Below are 18,939 nucleotides of genomic sequence, written 5' to 3'. Positions count from 1 at the left end.
CACGCACAGCAGGGATCCCACCTCTAGTCCTCAATGTCTCCCTGGTGCTATGGGCCTGTTTCTCCTGCAGACAGAAAGAGGGGGGCAGTTAGACCTCGGACAAAGAACAACAGGACACATATGCTAGTGGCAGCCCCTCCTCCCCTGATGGGGGATCCCAAATGTCTCCTCTTCATGTCGACTCTCAGGGGACATTGTGGGTGTGATCTCTGTAAGAAGTCTACCTGTCGCTGACATGCAGCCATGCATCTGACAGGATGTGCTGATGCCTCAACCTCATGCCACTACCTATATGCTCACTCCTTCCCCATGTTACACTCCCTCCCATGTAGCCACATGCAAGCCCCAAAGAGGAGATGGGTATGGAGGACTCATCTTTCTGGAGCAAAGGAGGTCGTTGACCCTCCTGCGGTTTTGGATCCAGTTCTGGTGGGGTGGGGGGGGGGGCGGGATGACCCCATTGCTGCTGACCTGCTTTGCGATCTCCATATATACATTCAGGCTTGTTTGGTCCCATGGGAGCGTCCCTTCCTGCCATCCCTTGGGAAAAGGACCTTTCCCTTGTAGCCGAGAGGAGAATCTGCAGGGATGCATTGCTAAACCGTGAGGCCACCCAGTGACTTGCCTCGGACATGATCCCAATTGGCTCCTGGTCTGTCCAATGAGTTCTCAATTTTGGTGTAAGTGGCGTGGGGGGAGTGTCCAGCAGCAACAGCAGCAGATGGGGGGAGGGGAATCCAGAAGCAACAGCAGCGGGGGAAGGGGGGATCCAGCAGCAACAGCAGCTGGGGAGGGGGGGAGGGGATCCAGCAGCAATAGCAGTGGGGGAGGGAGGGATCCAGCAGCAACAGCAGCTGGGGAGGGGGGGTGGGGGTGGGGGTGGGGATCCAGCAGCAATAGCAGTGGGGGAGGGAGGGATCCAGCAGCAACAGCAGTGGGGGAAGGGGGGGGGTGGGGATCCAGCAGCAATAGCAGTGGGGGAGGGAGGGATCCAGCAGCAACAGCAGCGGGGGAGGGGGGATCCAGCAGCAACAGCAGAGGGGGAGGGGGGATCCAGCAGCAACAGCAGCTGGGGAGGGGGGTTGGGAATCCAGCAGCAATAGCAGTGGGGGAGGGAGGGATCCAGCAGCAACAGCAGCGGGGGAAGGGGGGATCCATCAGCAACAGCAGCGGGGGAAGGGGGGGATCCAGCAGCAACAGCAGCTGGGGAGGGGGGGAGGGGATCCAGCAGCAATAGCAGTGGGGGAGGGAGGGATCCAGCAGCAACAGCAGCGGGGGAGGGGGGATCCAGCAGCAACAGCAGAGGGGGAGGGGGGATCCAGCAGCAACAGCAGAGGGGGAGGGGGGATCCAGCAGCAACAGCAGAGGGGTCCAGCAGCACCAGATTCGCTATCAGTGAAAGGCAGCAGTACAAGCAGAGCTGACAGTGCTTTAAAGATGGCGCCAGCACCTCCATTTTCATCTGCTGACACTGCCATCAATGCCTCATTGCCTGCCTCTGTCCTGCAATAGGTCAGGCCCCACATCTCAGTTATGGTAATTGGCCGGCCACCCACATGACATGCTGCTATGTGGACCCACGCCAGGCTGACAAAGTTCAGCCCAATGTGTTTAATAACAGAAGGATTATATGGTGTAATTGGGAATATAATTTCTTAATGGTATTTTTAGGTATTGGGAATAAAAGAAATTTAGCTAGAGATAATAGAAGCAAAGTAAAATAGAATAAAAGGCCGAGAGAAATTATATTGATGTTGAACTTATATAGATATTGAAATTAAACTAATTTAGAAATGAGATTAATCTTTTTTTGAAAGTTTTTTAATATATATAATTGTTGAAATTTAGCATCAAAAGGCGTAGAAGTTACATTAATGTGAAATATGGGAAACCATTTACAATGCCTTCTATTAGATGACCTGTTAAACAAATGACCTGGCTTTCACTTCAGGTGGACATAAAGCATTCCTTGGTACTATTCAAAGGAGAGCAGGGAGTTCTCTCAGTATCTCAAAACAGATTCGCTAAATTTTAATTTTATTTGTTATTTGTGTGTCTTTGCTCTGCACATATTGGCTGTCATGTTTGACTATATAAAAACAGTAAAAGTAATTTATTGTCTGTGAAGGACTTTGGAACATTCTGAGGGTATGAGAGGCATTATATAAATTCACTTTATTTCCTACTTGTTTAATGTGTTGATAACTGTGGATATAGGAATTGGTAAGCATTGTCAACAAGGAGGTTGGGTGACCAGAGGCCTGAGCTGGAAAGTGGAAAGTGGAGCAAGTGAAACAGGATGAATACTTGGACAAGCTTAGCTAGCAGTGGTATAAATTTTAAAAAATGTATAGCTGCAGAGAGGCACTGCCAATCCGGGAAAGAAATAACAACCTTAAATAAAAAGTTTGAGAGGAACAGACAAGGAACTTGGAGGAAAAGCAGTGCCACCTTGAGTTGGGAGGTTCAAAGGCAAGTCTAATGATACAGTTAAAGCAATATCCAGGCATTACACCCAGGCAGGGCATAAAAATGTGACAAACAAATTGAAACAGGAAGGGAATGTGCTATCCTGTACTTGATTGCAGGGTCTATAATATTGATAAATATATGGAGATATAGGTAATTATGGATGTAAGGTCATATTTTGTATTGTATATCATATTTATTGAAAAATTCTTTATTCATAAATTTCTAGTGCCTGACATGCTCTTTCTACAGACTGAGAGTGAAAAGCTCATGCACTTGCTCTCAGTGGGTATTGGGGTCATCTGATGTAGAGAGCATGTTCTTCTGCCTCTATGGGCTGAATTTTCAATTTGGGGTCGGGAACCCGATGACCGGAACGTTTCCCCGGTGCTATTTTCAAATGCAAAGGACCTAATTGGCCTGGGGGTGAATTTGGCACCCAATTAGTAGTGCAGGAGTGGCCTGGAGACGGGACCCAGTAACTTTTGAAAAGGGGAACGGCAACCATGACTGGGCTTGCTGTCCATTGAAGCAATGGAGAAGCAGGGACCACAGAGGGCCAGCGCTGGCATGGGCAGCCATCCCTGGCCAGCAACATGGTTTTCTGATGCCTCCCTCGAGGCTTTAACAGCAGACAGGAGAGATGTTTTGTTCCAGGTGCCTGGAAGAAGGAATCCACTGAGAGAAACCCAGAGGGCAGGGATGGAGGTGGCAACGGAGGTCAGCAGCCGGGGAGTCACCAGAAGGACGTGGGTCCAGTGCAGGAAGAGATTCAATGACCTGATAATGTCTGGAAAGGTGAGTGGCAAGCGGCAACTGGGTGACAGGTCACCAACTCTGTAAACACCCGCATGGATACGAGCTGACTTCACAGAATGTCCATAGTTCTCCCTAACATTGTCAGATCAAGTGTCCAGTCGCATCACAGAGACAGCAGCCACCCTCACATATGGGGCACTATTCTGAAGGGGATATCACTGAGGGACACATTACCTCACTGCCTTGTGGGCGTCTCGGGAGAGACCAAGGCGAAGGGAGTAAACCCGAACAGAAAATCCGGAGCGGAATCCCGTAGGCGGTCATGTGTCACCTTTGGCATGTTTCTGGCAGTTCCTGCAGCCACACCGGTGCCAAACGTTGTGCTCTGCACTCCTTTGGACCCCACCAGAAAGGCCGAGAGGGGGTTTTGACGCTTGGGCAACTCTCAACTTCCATACATTCGCCCAGGCATGCGCCATGGAGAGGTCACGCCATAGTCGCCTCACAGCGACCGAAACAACACGGAAGGCAGCAGTTACGGGTTATAAGTCCAGCTCAATTGGCGGAGAGATTGGGCGCAACGGGTTGCCTTTGTCGGTGGGAGAGGTCATCGCACCTCACTGGACAGCTACCGCCCGCCTCAAACCGGGCAGCCCCCAGTCAATAAGGTTCTGTCCCGCCACAGTCCACCTGCTTCAATGGCTGCTTGGAACTCAGGGTCATTGCCCGAAAGGTGGACTGCAACACTACACCAAACAGCACGAAAAAAGGAAAGAAGGTACCAGCCCTTCATTTTGCAAGCTGGAACGTCAGAACTATGTCTCCTGGCCTGTCGGAAGACCTTACACAAATCAACGATTCTCGGAAGACCGCCATCATTAACAACGAGCTCAGTAGACTCAATGTAGACATTGCAGCACTTCAGGAGACACGCCTCCCTGTGAGTGGATCTCTAACAGAGCAAGACTACACCTTCTTCTGGCAGGGTAGGGATCCTGAAGAACAAAGACAGCATGGAGTGGGCTTCGCCATCAGAAACACCTTGCTCAGCATGATAGAGCCTCCCTCAAATGGCTCGGAACGCATACTATCCATCCGATTGCTCACCGCCTCTGGTCCAGTACACCTACTCGGCATCTATGCTCCAACACTCTGCTCCCCACCTGAAGCTAAAGACCAGTTCTACGAGGAACTCCATAATATCATTAGTAGCATCCCCAACACCGAACACCCGTTTCTGCTGGGTGACTTTAATGCCAGGGTTGGGGCTGACCATGACTCATTGCCCTCCTGCCTTGGGCAATATGGCGTTGGAAGGATGAATGAGAATGGACAGAGACTGCTTGAGTTGTGTACCTATCACAACCTCTGCATCACCAACTCGTTCTTTCACACTAAACCCTGTCACCAGGTTTCATGGAGGCACCCAAGATTGCGTCGTTGGCACCAGCTGGACCTCATCGTCACAAGGCGAGCCTCCTTAAACAGTGTTCAAATCACACGCTGCTTCCACAGTGTGGACTGCGACACCGACCACTTCTTGGTGTGCAGCAAGGTTAGACTCAAACCAAAGAAGCTGCATCACTCCAAGCAGAAGGGCCACCCGCGCATCAACACGAGCAGAATTTCTTATCCACAGCTGTTACAAAAATGTCTAAATTCACTTGTAAAAGCCCTTCAAAACACTCCCACAAGGGATGCTGAGACCAAGTGGGCCCACATCAGAGACGCCATCTATGAGTCAGCTTTGACCACCTATGGCAAACGTGCGAAGAGAAATGCAGACTGGTTTCAATCTCATTTTGAAGAGCTGGAACCTGTCATAGCTGCTAAGCGCATTGCACTGTTGAACTACAAGAACGCCCCCAGCGAGTTAACATCCGTAGCACTTAAAGCAGCCAGAAGCACTGCACAAAGAACAGCCAGGCGCTGCGCAAATGACTACTGACAACACCTATGCAGTCATATTCAGCTGGCCTCAGAAAACATCAGAGAAATGTATGATGGCATTAAGAGAGCTTTTGGGCCAACCATCAAGAAGGTTGCCTCCCTCAAATCTAAATCGGGACACAATCACTGACCAACACAAGCAAATGGACCGCTGGGTGGAGCGCTACCTAGAACTGTACTCCAGGGAAAATGTTGTCACTGAGACCGCCCTCAATGCAACCCGGTCTCTGCCAGTCATGGATGAGCTGGATGTACAGCCAACAAAATCGGAACTCAGTGATGACATTGATTCTCTAGCCAGCGGAAAAGCCCCTGGAAAGGACGGCATTACCCCTGAAATAATCAAGAGTGCCAAGCCTGCTATACTCTCAGCACTCCATGAACTGCTTTGCCTGTGCTGGGACGAGGGAGCAGTACCTCAGGGCATGCATGATGCCAATATCATCACCTTCTATGAAAACAAAGGTGACCGCGGTGACTGCAACAACTACCGTGGAATCACCCTGCTCAGCATAGTGGGGAAAGTCTTTGCTCGAGTCGCTTTAAACAGGCTCCAAAAGCTGGCCGAGCGCGTATACCCTGAGGCATAGTGTGGTTTTCGTGCAGAGAGATCGACCATTGACATGCTGTTCTCCCTTCGCCAGATACAGGAGAAATGCCGCAAACAACAGATGCCCCTCTACGTTGCTTCCATTGATCTCACCAAAGCCTTTGACCTCGTCAGCAGACGTGGCCTCTTCAGACTACTAGAAAAGATCGGATGTCCACCAAAGCTACTAAGTATCATCACCTCATTCCATGACAATATGAAAGGCACAATTCAGCATAACGGCACCTCATCAGACCCCTTTCCTATCCTGAGTGGCGTGAAACAGGGCTGTGTTCTCGCGCCCACACTGTTTGGGAATTTCTTCTCCCTGCTGCTCTCACATGCGTTCAAGTCTTCAGAAGAAGGAATTTTCCTCCACACAAGATCAGGGGGCAGGTTGTTCAACCTTGCCCGTCTAAGAGCGAAGACCAAAGTACGGAAAGTCCTCATCAGGGAACTCCTCTTTGCTGATGATGCTGCTTTAACATCTCACACTGAAGAGTGTCTGCAGAGTCTCATCGACAGGTTTGCAGCTGCCTGCAACGAATTTGGCCTAACCATCAGCCTCAAGAAAACAAACATCGTGGGACAGGACGTCAGAAATGCTCCATCCATCAATATCGGTGACCACACTCTGGAAGTGGTTCAAGAGTTCACCTACCTAGGCTCAACTATCACCAGTAACCTGTTTCTCGATGCAGAAATCAACAACCGCATGGGAAATGCTTCCACTGCTATGTCCAGACTGGCCAAGAGAGTGTGGTAAAATGGCGCACTGACACGGAACACAAAAGCCCGAGTGTATCAAGCCTGTGTCCTCAGTACCTTGCTCTATGGCAGCGAGACCTAGACAACGTATGTCAGCCAAGAGCGACATCTCAATTCATTCCATCTTCGCTGCCTCCGGAGAATCCTTGGCATCAGGTGGCAGGACCGTATCTCCAACACAGAAGTCCTCGAGGCGGCCAACATCCCCAGCTTATACACACTACTGAGTCAGCGGCGCTTGAGATGGCTTGGCCATGTGAGCCGCATGGAAGATGGCAGGATCCCCAAAGACACATTGTACAGCGAGCCCGCCACTGGTATCAGACCCATCGGCCGTCTCCGCTTTAAAGATGTCCGCAAACGCGACGTGAAGTCCTGTGACATTGATCACAAGTCGTGGGAGTCAGTTGCCAGCGATCGCCAGAGCTGGCAGGCAGCCATAAAGGCGGGGCTAAAGTGTGGCGAGTCGAAAAAACTTTGCAGTTGGCAGGAAAATATACAGAAGCGCAAGGGGAGAGCCAACAGTGTAACAGCCCCGACAAACAATTTTTTCTGCAGCACCTGTGGAAGAGTCTGTCACTCTAGAATTGGCCTTTATAGCTACTCCAGGCGCTGCTCCACAAACCACTGACCACCTCCAGGCGCTTACCCATTGTCTCTCGAGACAAGGAGGCCAAAAAGATGTCATGCTGGAAGAGATGAGGGCGGGCAGCCTATTCATGAATAATTCTCTCCTCATCCTGCAGGAAAAGAGAGCCCACAATGCATGGGAATTGGCTTGAATGGATGGTGGTGTGTCCAATCTTCACACACTTAACCCAGAGGAGGAGGTGGACCTGGAGATCGCCAAGGTGCCAATGCTTTGGTCTGTGGGGGATGGCGAGATGGGAGACCATGAACAGCAGGGTCATTTGATTGTTCTTTCTTGAAGTGAAGGACATGGAGGAGACTCCTGCCCAGTGTGTGCTGTGGATCTTCGACCGCTAACATCAAAGGGGATGGTTGTGCTGGGGCACTTGTTGAGTAGGACAAGTTCTGATTTCCACTTTCTTGTGTTTCCCACAGGACCAATTGCAGACGGGTACCAGAGTGGACAAGCACAATTGGCGCTGCTGTCCTCGGCGGGGCGGTGGGGAGTGGGGGGTGGGTGGGGGAGACTCAATAGAACAAGCATGGTCACATCATACCTCGGCACATTCCACCAGCACAGACACACTCACCTCGGTTGGACCCCATAGTAGTGTAGAAAGGGAAGCACTGGGCGAACCTGAAATCACGCGTGAGCAGGAGGAGGAGGGTGAGGCAGAGTCGGCCGTGGGCCGTCCCACTTGAAGGAGGGAGGACAGACACAGCGATTCTCCACTGGGTGAAGATGCTGGACCTCGGGTGTCACAAACAAGGAGGATCTTCCTCGAGAACCAGAGGCAGATAAGTTCCTGTGTGTCAGAGTTCCCTGAGGCCTTGAGGAGCCATGGGTAGGAAATGGAGGAGTCTAAGCAGCAGGTGTGCTCTGTCATGACTCCGGGATTTGATCCATTGAGCTCCTCCATTGAGAGATTGGGAAACCCCGTTGCAGTCTTTCTTTTCTTTTCTGCCTTTTCAGCCTCCATGGTACAGGAGAAGAAGTTGATTGGCAAGTAACTGGTAAGTTATTCTTCTTATTACACTAGCAATAATTAGTTTGTAAAACTAAGTAATGGTAGGGCAGCTCGGCCAAGTGGAATGTGCCTCCTGTGGTATGTGGGAAGTCGTGGATGCACCATGCGCCCTTAACAAACACATCTGCAGGAAGTGTCACCGGCTACAGAAGCTTGAGCTCCGGGTTTTGGAACTCGAGCGGTGGCTGGAGTCACTATTGCACATCTGCGAGGCAGAGAACTACGTGGATAGCATGTTTCAGGAAGTAGTCACCCTGGAGCTTAAGAGAGCACAGGCAGAGAGGGACTGGGTGGCTGCCAGACAGAGAAGAAGGTCAAGACAGCTAGTACAGGAGTCCCCAGAGGGCATCCTACTTTCTAACTGGTATTCATAGTACTGATGGGAGAGAGGGTTCCTCTGGAGAGTGTAGTGAGAGTCATGACTAGAACACCATGGGTGGCTCAGCTGTGCAGGGAGGGAGGAGAAAAGACAAGAGAGCAATAGTGGTAGGGGATTCTATAGTTAGGGGAACAGATAGGCGTTTCTGTGGTCACCAACGTGATTCCAGGATGGTATGTTGCCTCCCTGGTGCAAGGGTCATCGATATCACCGAGCAGCTACAGAGCATTCTGGAGGGCGAGGGTGCACAGCCAGAGATTGTGGTCCACTTAGGTGCCGACAATATAGAAGAAAGAAGGATGAGGTCCTGCAGGCTGAGTTTAGGCAGTTAGGAAAGAGATTAGCAAGCAGGACCTCAAAGGCAGTAATCTCCAGATTACTCCCAAGGCCACGTGCTAGTGAGTATAGAAATATAAGAATACACCAGCTGAATGCGTGGCTGGAGAGATGGTGCAGGAGAGAGGGCTTCCGATTTCTGGGGCATTGGGACCGGTTCTGGGGAAGGTGGGACCAGTTCAAGCCGAACGGTCTACACCTGAACAGGACTGGGACAAATATCCTTGCAAGAAAGTTTGCTAGTGCTGTTGGGGATGGTTTAAACAAGTTTGGCAGGGGGATGGGAACCTGAGGGCAGTCTCAGATAGGACAATTTCAGGGCAGGGAACGGGTGGCAGGAAATTAGCCGGTGACACTGAAAGACAGAAGAAGCAAAGGTTATAAAGTGTGCAGCACAGGAATTTGGCAGTGTTAAAGGGTATTTATTTAAATGCTAGGGGTATAGTAAATAAAGCCGATGAGCTGAGGGCACAGTTAGACACATGGCAATACGATATCATTGCTATAATGGAAACTTGGCTTAAAGAGGGACAAGAATAGCAGCCCAACATCCCTGGATATAGAGTTTTCAGGCGAGATAGAGAGGGGGATAAAAAAGGAGGGGGTGTTGCATTATTAGTTAAGGAATCAATAACAGCTTTGAGGAGGGATGATATGCTAAATGAATCATCAAATGAGGCCATATGGGTGGAGCTCAGAACTAATAAAGGGGCAGCCACACTACTCGGAGTGTACTATAGACCCCCAAATAGTGAGCTGGAGATAGAAGAACAAATATGTAGGCAAATTTCTGAGTGCAATAACTATAGGGCAACAATAGTTGGGGATTTCAACTACCCTTATATCAACTGGGATACAAACAGTGTGAAGGGCACAGAGGGCACAAAATTCTTGAACTGCATTCAAGAGAACCTTTTTGGTAAGCACAGCGGCACAGTGGTTAGCACCGCAGCCTCACAGCTCCAGCGACCCGGGTTCAATTCTGGGTACTGCCTGTGTGGAGTTTGCAAGTTCTCCCTGTGTCTGCATGGGTTTCCTCCGGGTGCTCCGGTTTCCTCCCACAGCCAAAAATACTTGCAGGTTGATGGGTAAATTGGCCATTATAAATTGCCCCTAGTATAGGTAGGTGGTAGGGGAATATAGGGACAGGTGAGGATGTGGTAGGAATATGGGATTAGTGTAGAATTAGTATAAATGGGTGGTTAATGGTCGGCACAGACTCAGTGGGCCGAAGGGCCTGTTTCAGTGCTGTATCTCTAAATCTAAATCTAAAGTCCAATGAGAGGGGGCGCAATTCTAGATTTAGTCTTTGGTAATGAAGCTGGGCAAGTGGATGAAGTATCAGTGGGTGACCATTTTGAAGATAGTGACCATAATACAGTTAGTTTTAGCATAATCATGAAAAAGGACAAAGATAAAACAAGAGTAAAAGTTCTAAATTGGGGGAAGGCAACTTTTACGAAGCTGAGAAGTGACCTGGCAAAAGAGGACTGGATACAGCTACGTGAGGGAAAATCAGTGGCAAACCAGTGGGAGGCATTCAAAAGTGAGATACTACAGGCACAGTGTAGGCATGTCCCCACAAAGATAAAGGATGGCACTGCCAAATCTAGAGCCCCCTGGCTATCTAGAAGCTTACAGGGTAAGTTAAAGCAGAAAAAGAAAGCTTATGACGATCACAAAAAACTTAATACTTTAGAAAGCCGAGAGGAGTATAGAAAGTGCAGGGGCAAAGTTAAAAAGGAAATTCGAAAAGCAAAGAGAGGACATGAAAAATTATTGGCAGGTAAAGTCAAGGAAAACCCGAAGATGTTTTATCAATACATTAAGAGCAAGAGGATAACTAAGGAAAGGGTCGGGCCTATTAGTGATGTACAAGGGAACTTCTGCGTGGTTGCAGAAGATGTGAGCAGGGATCTTAATGAGTTTTTTGTCTCTGTCTTCACAAAGTAGAGGGTTGATGCAGACATTGTAGTTAAAGAGGAGGAATGTGAAATATTAGATACGTTGAGCATAATGAGAGAGGAAGTACTAGAGGGTCTGACATCCTTGAAAGTGGATGAATCGCCTGGGCTGGATAGATTGCATCCCAGGTTGGTAAAGGCAGCCAGGGAGGAAATAGCGAATGCACTGAGGATCATCTTCAAATCCTCACTGGATACAGGCGAGGTCCCAGAGGATTGGAGGTCTGCGATCATTATACCATTGTTTAAATGGGTGCAAGGGATAGGCCAAATAATTATAGGCCGGTCAATCTGACCCTGGTGGTGGGTAAATTATTAGAATCAATTCTGAGAGATAGGATAAACTGCCACTTAGAAAGGCACAGATTAATCAGGGAGAGTCAGCATGGATTTGTTAAGGGAAGGTCATGTCTTACTAACTTAATTGAGCTTTTTGAGGAAGTAACAAGGAGGATTGATGAGGGTAGTGCAGTGAATGTGGTCTACATAGATTTTAGTAAGGCATTTGACAAGGTCCCGCATGGCAGACTGGTCAGTTAAATGAAAGCCCATGGGATACAGGGGAATGTGGCAGGTTGGATCCAAATTTGGCTCAGTGACAGGAAACAAAGGGTAGTAGTCGATGAATGTTTTTGTGAATGGAAAGCGGTTTCCAGTGGCATTCCACAGGGTTCAGTGTTGGGTCCCTTGCTGTTTGTGGTATATATTAATGATTTGGACTTAAATGTGGGAGGCAGAATTGGAAACTTTACTGATGACACAAAAATTGGCCATGTAGTTGATAGTGAAGAGGATATCTGTAGACTCCAGAATGATATCAATGGTTTGGTTGAGTGGGCGGGAATATGGCAAATGGAATTCAATCCATAGAAGTGTGAGGTAATGCATTTGGGGAGGGCAAACAAAGAAAGGGACGATATTGAGAGTGGTCGAAGAAGTGAGAGATCTTGGAGTACATGTTCACAGGTCCATGAAGGTGGCAGGACAGGTAGATAGAGTGGCGAAGAAGGCATATGGAATGCTTTCCTTTATTGGCCGAGGTATAGAATACAAAAGCAGGGATGTAATGCTGGAACTGTATAAAACGCTGGTTAGGCCGCAGCTGTAGTATTGCATACAGCTCTGGTCATTACATTACAGGAAGGACATAATTGCTCTGGAGAGAGTACTGAGGAGATTTACAAGAATGTTACCAGGGCTTGAAAGTTGCAGCTATGAGGAAAGGTTGGATAGGCTAGGGTGGTTTTCCTTAGAACAGAGGAGACTGAGCGGTGACTGGATTGAGGTGTACTAAACTATGAGAGGCCTAGATAGAGTAGACAGGAAGGACCTGTTTCACCTAGTGGAGTGGTCAATTACCGGCGGCATAGATTTAAGGTGATTGGTGGAAGGATTAGAAGGGAAATGAGGAAAAGCTTTTTCACCCAGAGGGTGGTGGGTGTCTGGAATTCAGTGCCAGGAATGGTGGGGGAGGCAGAAGCCCTCAACTCATTTAAAAGGTACCTGCACATGCACCTGAAGTGCTGTAACCTGCGAGGCTATGGACCAGGTGCTGGAAGGTGGAATTAGATTGGGAGGCTAGTTTTTTCAGCCGGCACGGGCACTATGGGCTGAATGGCCTCCTTCTGTGCCGTAATTTTTCTATGGTTCTAACCTCTTGGAGAACCAAATGCAACACCACTCTAAGTGGGTGCAGGAGCAGCACACTGATATGCACAGAAAGAGTGAAACTCTCTGCAGCATAGACCGCTCAGTGTCACTGATGGCACAGAGATGCTTGGCATGGAAGCCAGCTGCAACCAGTCAGTGACCACTTCCAGCATGAAAGGTTGAGGCAGATGAAGGGGCCACTCCTCAGGGGGCATTGTTGTCACCCTTCAGCCCCTCAGCCCTTCCAACTCAGGAGCCATCTGTGTGCCAAGGCCCTGAGACAGAGGCTGCCCCTGCAATGACACAGGCGTGGTAGCCTATGGAGGAGCTTCATGGGCACCTCCGAGACAAGGAAAGAAGCCATGGGCAACTCTGCCAGAGGCAGAGAGTAGGGAGCAGGCTACCTCCCCTCATCCTCTGCCAGAGGGGCAGCACCCCGTAGAAGTGGTAGAGAAAGAAAGGCGCCATGCGTTGAGTTCACTTAATGGGTCACCTGGGTGCTTTTGTTTTCATTAATGTCACTTGCTTATGCTATCAATCTGATATGTGTGTTACTGATGTTTCAGATTAAAAGGGGATAGAGTTTTGTAGGTAGGTTGCCGGGAGGTGGGGTGGGGGGGGGTGGTTGCAGTTAGGCCCTGGGATTGCTGTATTTCCATGTTTTGTGATGTTGGAGAAGGTTAGTGGATGAACCCTCATTCTCCATGGTCATGGTTGGCAATGGGACTTCATAGGTGTGGGCCCTCGTGGAATGATGGCCCTTCATGCTGGAAGATGAGTTATGGGGTCATCTGTCATAAGGGCTCGGAGGTCATCAGGTGAAATGCTGCTGAATCAGCGTGGCTTTTGCAGCAATGCCAGCCTGCCATTCAGCCTGACGTCTGGGATGGCATCGATGGTTGTTCTCCAATGCCTAGGCACTGGCCACCTCTGGAGCGATTCCTTCCTCCTCCTTTCCTCCTCTTCTTCCTCCTCCCAGTCCTCCTCTGAGGTGGAGTGGCATTCCAGCTCCTCCTCCTCTTCTATCTCCAGGCCGCTTTGCATTGTCGTGTTCTGCAGGGCGCAGCAGATGACCACGATACCTGGCACTCTCACTGGCTCGTACTGGAGGGCACCACCCGACCAGTCAAGGCAATGGAAGCGCATCTTCAAACTGCCAATGGTCTGTTCAATGCAGGTCCATGTTAGTAGCTGGCGGTGGTTGCAGCGCCTCTCCATTTCTTTAGGGGATAACCCTTATCTCCCAAAAGCCACCCACAGAGTCTGGATGTGGGCCTGAAGAGGTGCGGCACCTGCAACTCTCGCTGGATAAAGGAGTCATGACAGCTGCTGGGGAACCGGGTGCAGAGCTGCAAGATTCACTTCCTGTGGTCACAGATCAGCTAGACATTCAATGAGTGGTAGCCCTTTCTGTTCAGGAATCTGACTGACTGGTCTGTTGGTGCCCTAGTGGCTATGTAGGTGCAATCGATGACCCTCTAGACCTGAAGGATCCATCGATGGCAGCAAAGCCCAAAGCCATCAGTGCCTGTGCAGACCCATCTGTGTCAATGTGGATGTAGTCCCCTACCCTCTGGAATAGGACATCCATGACCTGCCTGATGGTGTGATGAGCTGCCGACTGCGTGATGCCATCTAGGTCCACAGCTGATCCCTGGAACAACCCAGTTGCATAAAAATTCAGGGCAACTGTGACCTTGATGGCTGCAGGCAAGAGACTGCTATGGAGGCCGTGAGCCCTCAGATCATTATGCATCAGAGCACAAATGTCTGTGACCATCTGCCTGAATAGGCATAGCCTCCTACTGCACTGGTGCTCTGTCATTTGCAGGTATCTGACTCTTGGGTGGTAGACACGACATCTTCTTCCCCTTGCAACCTCCCTCCCCCACCCCTGCCACGCTCCTCTGACCTCCTGTCCACGAGTTTGCATCTGCTGAAGCTCATCCTGGCAGCTCTTTTCAATGTCAGAGTAGCCTGTTCCCATCTGAACTTCCTCAGCTGGGGTTCATTCATTCACCAGGCCTTCCCCTGCCAACCCTAGCTGTCCAAGTGATGCCAGTGGCCAAAAGTCCCTCCCCAGATTCCTACCACTCACCACTGAGAAAAGCAAGTCTTCCAGCTCCAGGGATAGCTAGTCTGTGTTACTGTTTGAGCAGCTGAACCTTATTCTGCGCTTCTACAATATGTTAAATAGGCTTTCCAATCGCCCTCTTGGCACCCTGCAGTGTTCACAACTTGTACACCCTGCCGTGTTCCAGACATGACATTTTCCCCATGCCCTTCTATTGAAATTTACAAACTGCTCCTGAGCAGCCTTTCAATGAGCTCCTCAGCAAGCTCAACAGCCAATTAATTGGAGGCATGCAGCCTTCCTGTTCCCTTCCGCCCAGTGACCCTTTAAAAATCGCTTTGCGTTCTGCAGGCAGCGGGACCCGGTGCCGATCTCCAAGAACACAATTTTCAAATCACACATGCGCTCACTCCCGCACCCACCGGCATTTCAAAATTCAGCCCCATAATTCTGGAAGTTAAATGCTATTATCTCCTTCACAATCTTCTTGGCATTAAACCTTCACCTGATGTCCTGCAAATTCTCTTGCTTCAAGTTATTGCAATTAATTGCTTAATCATAACTTTCATAATACTACCCAATATTAATTAATCATATTTAATTGCTGCTGTCTGTTCCTTTTCCCTTTGCCTTTCTCTCCCCCACCTTCTATTTCTTCTCTCCCAACAACAATGCTCATATTTGCTCTTTGTTACTTGCACTTTGGCCCACCAGCTCTGTTAATTTGAAACTAAATGATGGAAATGATAAGTGATAATGTAGTGAAAGAATTATCTGCTTTCATTCACGAATATTTGCAGTGCTTGATAAGGGAAATATCATTAGTTGTTCTGTTGCTTTTTCAGGAAAACCAATGCAAGTTCAGAGAACAGTTTAGGAATGAAGCCATTTTTAGTTGTAATGCACACAATCCATATACACTTTTAGACAAGGTGAGAGCACATTTGACATTTCAACTGTATATTATTGGCAATTTTTTGCAATGCATTAATTGTTATAGCTGTTTTTTCTGGTGCAATCTGATTGTTCTCATATGCTGTAGGCACATTGGTATATCATGAAGCTAGAAACAGAGATGCACAGTCTTCAGGAAACAGCAGAGCTATTTGAAGTGTCCGTACCAGATTATAAACAATTGAAGCAATGCAGTTCAGATATTGTTCTTTTGAAATCTGTCTGGGACATGGTATTTTTTGTTCAGGTAGGTTTGAATTGTCAACCTACAACTACAAAGGTGAGTGAAGTGACTAAATATTTATTCTAAATAAGTTATTAAATTTGTAGTTTCCCTTTACTGCTTTGCTTTGAGGTTTATCTGGAACCAGCTTACTGTCCTAGCAATTATAGATGAGTCGCCACATTCATGATTTTTGAACATCTTGTCATGCAAGGTTCTTGTTTTGGTTTTTCTAAAAATAAAGCTATTTTTAAGTCAGATTTGCCTTTCAAAAATAACGTGTCTATTCAGATTGCTGGAGAATATGAAAGTGAGTAATATGCCACTCTATTATTTTCATATAATAGTTGCTGTAATTATGGTGCTACAATGGTCAAGCAATTGAATATGGCAAACCCTTGGCTGTACCAGTGACAATAGTAGTTCCATCACCATGTTATTGTACCAGAGTTTCATAAAATGTTTAGATAAATTGGTTAACTGGAAAGACCTTGGCCGGGATTTTACTCTAGGCAGACAGGAGCTGGCCACCGATTGAAAAGTTGGTGGCAAACCCGCTTCCAACTTGCCTGGGGATCCGACCCATATTTTGTGGGTCCCTGGGCTTCAATTGTTCTGAGGCGGGACTTCCACCCGCTTGAGGTAGGAAGTCCCGCCTAATAGAGCTATCGGCCAATCAGCGGACCAGCAGCTTTTAGTTCCAGCAGTGCCACCGAGAGCAGTGGCCACTGCTGGGCCTACAGCCCAGCGTGAAGAAAAGATGTTGGGGAACCTGGAGCAAAGGTAAGTTTTGGTTGCCTCGCCAGGGTAATCAGTTGGGCCCCGGCGAGGCTAGGGTGGTCGGTCGGGGGCAAGGGGGTGTGTTGGGGGTGATAGGGGTAGCGAGGGTGGCCCTCCATCGGGCACAGGGTGCCCATTTATGAGGGCCCCCTCCGGGACATTCGAGAGCCTGCGTAAAGTGGCGGTGGAGGCGGCAGCAGATTGGGAAGTGCTCCTGGAGCCTTCCGCTCCATTTTACTCCATCCCCACCTGCCACCATCCCACTTTTTGGGGTGGCGTAAAATTCAGCTCCTTGTGTGTGTATTATCATTGTTGCCAAATCTTTTGTAGTTTGTCATGTTTCAGAGTATTTTTTTCAATTGTTTTTGTTCTAGACTAGCATTGATGATTGGACCACAACACAGTGGAAACAAATAAATGTAGAACAAATGGATATGGAACTGCGCAGATTTGCAAAGGTATGAATGATCTGAATGTAAACTGATTGCCCTGGAATATACATAATGTTGTAATTTTAAAAACTCTGCTTTTCCTAGTAGGAGATGAAAACTCTTGATAAGGAAGTTCGAGTTTGGGATGTCTATGTTGGATTAGCATCTATGGTTAAAAATATGCTGACTTCGCTTCGGGCTGTTACTGAGTTGCAGAATCCTGCAGTCAGAATGAGGCACTGGCAGGAATTAATGAATGCAACAGGGGTGAGTCACCAGATATTTTACCGTCTGTATAAAGTTGATTTATTTTTACTTCCTAAACGCAGGCTTAATTTTTCTTCCTTAAACAATCTGAGCTTGTATTTTATTCTGACAGGTCAGCTTTGTCATGGATGCAGACACTACCCTGGGGGACTTGTTAGCTCTGCAGCTGTACAGAGTAGAAGAGGAAGTAAAAAACATAGTGGACAAAGCAATAAAGGAAATGGCAATAGAAAAGGTGAAACAAGTATTTTTGTCTCTTTTATCACAATTCTTTGGCAATAGCATACAAACTAAAGAGTGGAAAAACCTGCTTTTTCAGGTGCTGGCAGAGATTAGTCAAATATGGAATGTAATGGAGTTTTCATATGAAAAACACTACAGTACAGGAACTCCGTTGCTCAAATCTGATGAGAATCTTATTGAAACACTAGAAGATAATCAGGTGCTGATTTACAGTTAACTTATTTATCAGAAATAATTATACATTTCTAAAAATAGATACTTTCTTGCATTGTTCTGTATAACTTTTAAATAATTTTAGCCACATGTTTGGGGCAGATTTTAAATACTTCCCACCAAAGGTTCAAAGTAACTTTTACATGAGAATTTATGGGTATAGTCACTCCCAGTATGTTTTAATTAAAAAATACATTTTTCACAGTTAAACCTAATTCCATTTGCTCTGTTCATCCTGAGTAAATTGTTGTATGATTATGTTGATGCTTAAACCTCATATGGTGAGATGAACTGGTAATACCTTTTTAAATGTATTTTATGATTGTAGAATTTAATTGATTTATTGTGCAAGGCTGGTAAAGTGGTTTATTTTTTAAAAATTGGATGTTAAAAAGTTGGATGATTTAAAGAAGGTAATTATAGTATGAGCTCCAGGCCATAAACATTCAATGCTTTCAATTATTTGATGTAAAAGTGCATTTATACTTTTTGTTGGTTAATTCTTTATACAGCCACTGGCACCAACTGACATTATGCATGTTGTTGTGATTATAGAAAGGTCTGATGCCCTTCAAAAAATTCAAATATGTTTTTTAAAAAAAACTTACATTAAAGTAGTCAATCTTTCTCTGTTCCTGAGGGTCAAGCTTTCTTCTAGTATATTAAACTAGTAGTATACTTCAGTTGACAGCCGACTGAGAACTCGTATGCTCAGATGAAGTATTTCTGAAATGTGCAATTGTATTGCTATTCTCCGAGTATTACATAAGGAACTTAATGAAGTGCTGGGTCATACCTTACAAAACTACAGGGATTCTTTTGAGGGGCAACTAAACTACTGGATGAGGATAATTCAACAGATGTAGTTTACTTTGATTTTCAAAAGGTACTTGACAAATTTCCCATGTGATGACAGTAAGGAATAATTGACAGATTGTTTAGATTGATTGAGAGCTCACTAGGCAGCAGAAGATGTTTTCAAATGAAAAATGTCCTGCATGGGAAAACAAAACCAGTGATGTTCTGTAGGTTCTATCCTACTACCCTGCTATCTACAGTGCTGATGAATGACATGGAATAGGGCGTCCTATTAGCAGTGTTAAATAGATGTATTTGAAAAAAATCAGAGAAAAGTGATCAGGATAATTCCAGGCTTTAAGGGACTAAGTAATGAAGAAGGATTCAATTGGCAACACTTATTTTTGCTGGAGAAAATAAGACTGAGAGATGTG

At 47.3% G+C, this 18,939-nt stretch overlaps 1 protein-coding gene across 1 annotated transcript in view; it reads left to right on the top strand.

The window, feature by feature from the left end:
- Window positions 1-18,939, top strand: part of dnah9l (dynein, axonemal, heavy polypeptide 9 like) — a 563,466-nt gene that overhangs the window by 109,200 nt on the left and 435,327 nt on the right. The window contains exons 21-26 of the mRNA XM_068036275.1: window positions 15,442-15,528; window positions 15,639-15,797; window positions 16,928-17,011; window positions 17,093-17,251; window positions 17,364-17,486; window positions 17,571-17,693. Of these exons, the coding sequence (XP_067892376.1) occupies window positions 15,442-15,528; window positions 15,639-15,797; window positions 16,928-17,011; window positions 17,093-17,251; window positions 17,364-17,486; window positions 17,571-17,693 (735 nt within the window). The remainder of the gene's footprint in view (window positions 1-15,441; window positions 15,529-15,638; window positions 15,798-16,927; window positions 17,012-17,092; window positions 17,252-17,363; window positions 17,487-17,570; window positions 17,694-18,939) is intronic.

The sequence above is a fragment of the Heterodontus francisci genome, chromosome 7, assembly GCF_036365525.1.
Source record: "Heterodontus francisci isolate sHetFra1 chromosome 7, sHetFra1.hap1, whole genome shotgun sequence".
In the NCBI taxonomy this organism is placed as follows: Eukaryota; Metazoa; Chordata; class Chondrichthyes; order Heterodontiformes; family Heterodontidae; genus Heterodontus; species Heterodontus francisci.
Note: the sequence above shows the minus strand (reverse complement) of the source record. Positions and strands in the feature narration are given on the sequence as shown.